The sequence below is a fragment of the Bombina bombina genome, chromosome 12 (assembly GCF_027579735.1).
Source record: "Bombina bombina isolate aBomBom1 chromosome 12, aBomBom1.pri, whole genome shotgun sequence".
Classification (NCBI taxonomy): domain Eukaryota; kingdom Metazoa; phylum Chordata; class Amphibia; order Anura; family Bombinatoridae; genus Bombina; species Bombina bombina.
The window spans coordinates 102,698,595-102,706,031 of record NC_069510.1 but is presented as its reverse complement, the minus strand read 5'-3'; the positions used below and the strand labels follow the sequence as shown (position 1 = coordinate 102,706,031).

At 39.7% G+C, this 7,437-nt stretch overlaps 1 protein-coding gene across 1 annotated transcript in view; it reads right to left on the bottom strand.

Annotated features, from left to right (window-relative positions):
• The window catches only part of HUWE1 (HECT, UBA and WWE domain containing E3 ubiquitin protein ligase 1), a 689,948-nt gene that overhangs the window by 505,537 nt on the left and 176,974 nt on the right, over positions 1 to 7,437 (bottom strand). The window contains exon 18 of the mRNA XM_053695471.1: positions 1,309 to 1,407. Within this exon, the coding sequence (XP_053551446.1) occupies positions 1,309 to 1,407 (99 nt within the window). The remainder of the gene's footprint in view (positions 1 to 1,308; positions 1,408 to 7,437) is intronic.

Here is a 7,437-nt window from a genome sequence, read left to right as displayed (position 1 = left end):
GGATGCCTGTAGTGGCTTAAAAACAAGCAGAAATTTAGAGGTTAAAATATTATCAGGACCTATAAAATGGAAGTCAATAAAAAGCTATATTAAAAAATGTATATGAAAAGAAATAGGAGTGTGTGTCAAGCGCTGTAACTGTAATGACTACCCTAAAGCTTAAAAGGACATTATACACTCATTTTTTTCTTTGCATAAATGTTTTGCAGATGATTTATATAGCCCATAAAGTTGTTTTTTTTGTTTTTTTATTTTTAAATGTATAGTTTTGCTTATTTTTAAATAACATTGCTCTGATTTTAAGACTCCTAACCAAACCCCAAAGTTTTAGGAGAATACCGACAGATGTGTAAAGGGTCTTTTCATATGCAAAAGAAGGTTGAGGGGGAGTGTCTTATTTTCCCACTTCCAGCTGCCTTTTCAACAGAGCTAAACTGAGAGCTTCTAAATTTTTAAACAGTTTTATACTGGATTTTTATATCAGTATCTGTGCAACTTATTTTTTATAGTAGTGTCTATTACATGCAGTTATATGAAAATTGGTGTATACAGTACCTTTAAGACTGTATGTCTAACAGCTATATGTGTGTTTATTTAATCAATTCCTCTCAGCTGCTATCCTCTGATGGATTTACTTGATACCACTAACAAGTAAAATAAAAGAAAGGAACGTAATGAAAAGGATTTAGAGTAACCGCTATAGGAATATAAAATAAATGAGTGTTTAGTGAGATGATTAAACTGAATAAAAAACATAATACAAATTAAATGGGAATATATTCAAGTCGTTTTGCATGAAAAACAGATTCCAAAAAAACGAATATATTTGTGGTTTGTTGTAATATAGTTTTCTATATTATACAATATTATACAAAGAGTTTGTAGAACTCTACAGCACTAGCCGAGGTCATAATTTAAGAACGGCATATGTGGTTCGAGTCCAGATGATTAAAAAGATAATGTTTAATTAATGTTACATAAAACCAAAACGCAACACACTACAATACAAAAAATGATATGTATATATTTACTATAGGTCTGAGATCATTGACAGATCTACCTCGTAGAAAGTATGAAAAGTCAGGTCTCAGATCAAATAAGATTAAAAAATGCCCCTTAAATAAGAGAAATATTAAAAGATTTAAAAAATAGGAATCCAACATGTTAAAATCGATTTAAAAAAAAAAAAAAAAAAAAAAAAAAAAAAAATATGATCAGAGGACCTATTCAGTGATATGATTCAGTATATGATTCAGTGGATCCAATGCAAAACCGGAAGTGACGTTACCCGTTATCGCAATATCTTACGTGTTGCGTGGGAGCTTTGCCCACTTCGTCAGAGAGTGGATCCACTTCAATCCTTAGTCTCCTTTTATTACTGGAGACCAGAAGTGCTTCCATTTTTATCTAAACATATTGGCCAGATATTAGAAGTGTTTATTTTGTTGTTAAAAAAAAAAAACGTTTGGAATACGAATAGTCTCTTTGAAAGTATTTGTATAATATGCATATAAATTGTAAATAAAGGATGGGGCAACTTTATTGAAGAATATGGAGGATCAAAAGGGAAAGAATGCTATATAAATGTGAAGAAAAATAAATAATATATATATATATATATATATATATATATATATATATATATACACATATACACACACACATATTTAATAACACTAGATTCAAATTTAAAAATGAACAATTAAAAGGAAATATTGTTGAAACTTCTATGCAGAGTAGACAATCCCAGCTTTAATTGAGCTAGATGGTAATTACTTATACACTTTTAAGATGTGTTGCAAAATAATTGTATCTTAATACATTGATGCCTACAAACAATAAAGTACAATAGAAATTGTTCACAATGTTATCAAAAAGAAAATCCATACACAAATAAAAATATTGATTAAAATAATAAATTGAGTAAAAGTTAACAGCAAGTCACAACATACTGGTCTGATGCAATGTTATGAACCATTTGTACTATTGACAGAATGTGAATGGATTAATGTTCCGATCAATTGATATAATGTATTGACTTATTTGTGTAACTGATACAACTTTGTAATTTTTTATTTTTGCCATGTTCTTATATTTTAGTTGAGTTACTATTTGCTAAAAATTCAATTTCTAAGATGTTTGCATATGTTGTATATATCCAAACACCCATTTATTTATAAATGAAAATCATAAAAATTGTCAGGGGGTGCCAAAACGCAAAACGTATATACGTGTATATATATATTATATATATATATATATATATATATATATATATATATATATATATATATATATATATATATATATATATATATATATATATATATATATATATATATATATATATATATATATATATATATATATAACAGAATTTATGTTTACCTGATAAATTACTTTCTCCAACGGTGTGTCCGGTCCACGGCGTCATCCTTACTTGTGGGGATATTCTCCTCCCCAACAGGAAATGGCAAAGAGCCCAGCAAAGCTGGTCACATGATCCCTCCTAGGCTCCGCCTACCCCAGTCATTCGACCGACGTTAAGGAGGAATATTTGCATAGGAGAAACCATATGGTACCGTGGTGACTGTAGTTAAAGAAAATAAATTATCAGACCTGATTAAAAAAACCAGGGCGGGCCGTGGACCGGACACACCGTTGGAGAAAGTAATTTATCAGGTAAACATAAATTCTGTTTTCTCCAACATAGGTGTGTCCGGTCCACGGCGTCATCCTTACTTGTGGGAACCAATACCAAAGCTTTAGGACACGGATGAAGGGAGGGAGCAAATCAGGTCACCTAAATGGAAGGCACCACGGCTTGCAAAACCTTTCTCCCAAAAATAGCCTCAGAAGAAGCAAAAGTATCAAACTTGTAAAATTTGGTAAAAGTGTGCAGTGAAGACCAAGTCGCTGCCCTACATATCTGATCAACAGAAGCCTCGTTCTTGAAGGCCCATGTGGAAGCCACAGCCCTAGTGGAATGAGCTGTGATTCTTTCGGGAGGCTGCCGTCCGTCAGTCTCGTAAGCCAATCTGATGATGCTTTTAATCCAAAAAGAGAGAGAGGTAGAAGTTGCTTTTTGACCTCTCCTTTTACCAGAATAAACAACAAACAAGGAAGATGTCTGTCTAAAATCCTTTGTAGCATCTAAATAGAATTTTAGAGCGCGAACAACATCCAAATTGTGCAACAAACGTTCCTTCTTTGAAACTGGTTTCGGACACAGAGAAGGTACGATAATCTCCTGGTTAATGTTTTTGTTAGAAACAACTTTTGGAAGAAAACCAGGTTTAGTACGTAAAACCACCTTATCTGCATGGAACACCAGATAAGGAGGAGAACACTGCAGAGCAGATAATTCTGAAACTCTTCTAGCAGAAGAGATTGCAACTAAAAACAAAACTTTCCAAGATAATAACTTAATATCAACGGAATGTAAGGGTTCAAACGGAACCCCCTGAAGAACTAAATTGAGACTCCAAGGAGGAGTCAAAGGTTTGTAAACAGGCTTAATTCTAACCAGAGCCTGAACAAAGACTTGAACATCTGGCACAGCTGCCAGCTTTTTGTGAAGTAACACAGACAAGGCAGAAATCTGTCCCTTCAGGGAACTTGCAGATAATCCTTTTTCCAATCCTTCTTGAAGGAAGGATAGAATCTTAGGAATCTTAACCTTGTCCCAAGGGAATCCTTTAGATTCACACCAACAGATATATTTTTTCCAAATTTTGTGGTAAATCTTTCTAGTTACAGGCTTTCTGGCCTGAACAAGAGTATCGATAACAGAATCTGAGAACCCTCGCTTCGATAAGATCAAGCGTTCAATCTCCAAGCAGTCAGCTGGAGTGAAACCAGGTTCGGATGTTCGAACGGACCCTGAACAAGAAGGTCTCGTCTCAAAGGTAGCTTCCAAGGTGGAGCCGATGACATATTCACCAGATCTGCATACCAAGTCCTGCGTGGCCACGCAGGAGCTATCAAGATCACCGACGCCCTCTCCTGATTGATCCTGGCTACCAGCCTGGGGATGAGAGGGAACGGCGGGAACACATAAGCTAGTTTGAAGGTCCAAGGTGCTACTAGTGCATCCACTAGAGCCGCCTTGGGATCCCTGGATCTGGACCCGTAGCAAGGAACTTTGAAGTTCTGACGAGAGGCCATCAGATCCATGTCTGGAATGCCCCACAGCTGAGTGACTTGGGCAAAGATTTCCGGATGGAGTTCCCACTCCCCCGGATGCAAAGTCTGACGACTCAGAAAATCCGCTTCCCAATTTTCCACTCCTGGGATGTGGATAGCGGACAGGTGGCAGGAGTGAGACTCCGCCCATAGAATGATTTTGGTCACTTCTTCCATCGCTAGGGAACTCCTTGTTCCCCCCTGATGGTTGATGTACGCAACAGTTGTCATGTTGTCTGATTGAAACCGTATGAACTTGGCCCTCGCTAGCTGAGGCCAAGCCTTGAGAGCATTGAATATCGCTCTCAGTTCCAGAATATTTATCGGTAGAAGAGATTCTTCCCGAGACCAAAGACCCTGAGCTTTCAGGGATCCCCAGACCGCGCCCCAGCCCATCAGACTGGCGTCGGTCGTGACAATGACCCACTCTGGTCTGCGGAATGTCATCCCTTGTGACAGGTTGTCCAGGGACAGCCACCAACGGAGTGAGTCTCTGGTCCTCTGATTTACTTGTATCTTCGGAGACAAGTCTGTATAATCCCCATTCCACTGACTGAGCATGCACAGTTGTAATGGTCTTAGATGAAAGCGCGCAAAAGGAACTATGTCCATAGCCGCTACCATCAACCCGATCACTTCCATGCACTGAGCTATGGAAGGAAGAGGAACGGAATGAAGTATCCGACAAGAGTCTAGAAGCTTTGTTTTTCTGGCCTCTGTCAGAAATATCCTCATTTCTAAGGAGTCTATTATTGTTCCCAAGAAGGGAACCCTTGTTGACGGAGATAGAGAACTCTTTTCCACGTTCACTTTCCATCCGTGAGATCTGAGAAAGGCCAGGACGATGTCCGTGTGAGCCTTTGCTTGAGGAAGGGACGACGCTTGAATCAGAATGTCGTCCAAGTAAGGTACTACAGCAATGCCCCTTGGTCTTAGCACAGCTAGAAGGGACCCTAGTACCTTTGTGAAAATCCTTGGAGCAGTGGCTAATCCGAAAGGAAGCGCCACGAACTGGTAATGCTTGTCCAGGAATGCGAACCTTAGGAACCGATGATGTTCCTTGTGGATAGGAATATGTAGATACGCATCCTTTAAATCCACCGTGGTCATGAATTGACCTTCCTGGATGGAAGGAAGAATAGTTCGAATGGTTTCCATCTTGAACGATGGAACCTTGAGAAACTTGTTTAAGATCTTGAGATCTAAGATTGGTCTGAACGTTCCCTCTTTTTTGGGAACTATGAACAGATTGGAGTAGAACCCCATCCCTTGTTCTCTTAATGGAACAGGATGAATCACTCCCATTTTTAACAGGTCTTCTACACAATGTAAGAATGCCTGTCTTTTTATGTGGTCTGAAGACAACTGAGACCTGTGGAACCTCCCCCTTGGGGGAAGTCCCTTGAATTCCAGAAGATAACCTTGGGAGACTATTTCTAGCGCCCAAGGATCCAGAACATCTCCTGCCCAAGCCTGAGCGAAGAGAGAGAGTCTGCCCCCCACCAGATCCGGTCCCGGATCGGGGGCCAACATTTCATGCAGTCTTGGTAGCAGTGGCAGGTTTCTTGGCCTGCTTTCCCTTGTTCCAGCCTTGCATTGGTCTCCAAGCTGGCTTGGCTTGAGAAGTATTACCCTCTTGCTTAGAGGACGTAGTACCTCGGGCTGGTCCGTTTCTACGAAAGGGACGAAAATTAGGTTTATTTTTTGCCTTGAAAGGCCGATCCTGAGGAAGGGCGTGGCCCTTACCCCCAGTGATATCAGAGATAATCTCTTTCAAGTCAGGGCCAAACAGCGTTTTCCCCTTGAAAGGAATGTTAAGTAGCTTGTTCTTGGAAGACGCATCAGCCGACCAAGATTTCAACCAAAGCGCTCTGCGCGCCACAATAGCAAACCCAGAATTCTTAGCCGCTAACCTAGCCAATTGCAAAGTGGCGTCTAGGGTGAAAGAATTAGCCAATTTGAGAGCATGGATTCTGTCCATAATCTCCTCATAAGGAGGAGAATCACTATCGACCGCCTTTATCAGCTCATCGAACCAGAAACATGCGGCTGTAGCGACAGGGACAATGCATGCAATTGGTTGTAGAAGGTAACCCTGCTGAACAAACATCTTTTTAAGCAAACCTTCTAATTTTTTATCCATAGGATCTTTGAAAGCACAACTATCCTCTATGGGTATAGTGGTGCGTTTGTTTAAAGTGGAAACCGCTCCCTCGACCTTGGGGACTGTCTGCCATAAGTCCTTTCTGGGGTCGACCAAAGGAAACAATTTTTTAAATATGGGGGGAGGGACGAAAGGAATACCGGGCCTTTCCCATTCTTTATTAACAATGTCCGCCACCCGCTTGGGTATAGGAAAAGCTTCTGGGAGCCCCGGCACCTCTAGGAACTTGTCCATTTTACATAGCTTCTCTGGGATGACCAACTTGTCACAATCATCCAGAGTGGATAATACCTCCTTAAGCAGAATGCGGAGATGTTCCAACTTAAATTTAAATGCAATCACATCAGGTTCAGCCTGTTGAGAAATGTTCCCTGAATCAGTAATTTCTCCCTCAGACAAAACCTCCCTGGCCCCATCAGACTGGGTTAGGGGCCCTTCAGAGATATTAGTATCAGCGTTGCCATGCTCTTCAGTATCTAAAACAGAGCAGCCGCGCTTACGCTGACAAGTGTTCATTTGGGCTAAAATGTTTTTGACAGAATTATCCATTACAGCCGTTAATTGTTGCATAGTAAGGAGTATTGGCGCGCTAGATGTACTAGGGGCCTCCTGAGTGGGCAAGACTCGTGTAGACGAAGGAGGGAATGATGCAGTACCATGCTTACTCCCCTCACTTGAGGAATCATCTTGGGCATCATTGTCATTATCACATAAATCACATTTATTTAAATGAATAGGAATTCTGGCTTCCCCACATTCAGAACACAGTCTATCTGGTAGTTCAGACATGTTAAACAGGCATAAACTTGATAACAAAGTACAAAAACGTTTTAAAATAAAACCGTTACTGTCACTTTAAATTTTAAACTGAACACACTTTATTACTGCAATTGCGAAAAAACATGAAGGAATTGTACAAAATTCACCAAATTTTCACCACAGTGTCTTAAAGCCTTAAAAGTATTGCACACCAAATTTGGAAGCTTTAACCCTTAAAATAACGGAACCGGAGCCGTTTTAAACTTTAACCCCCTTACAGTCCCTGGTATCTGCTTTGCTGAGACCCAACCAAGCCCAAAGGGGAATAC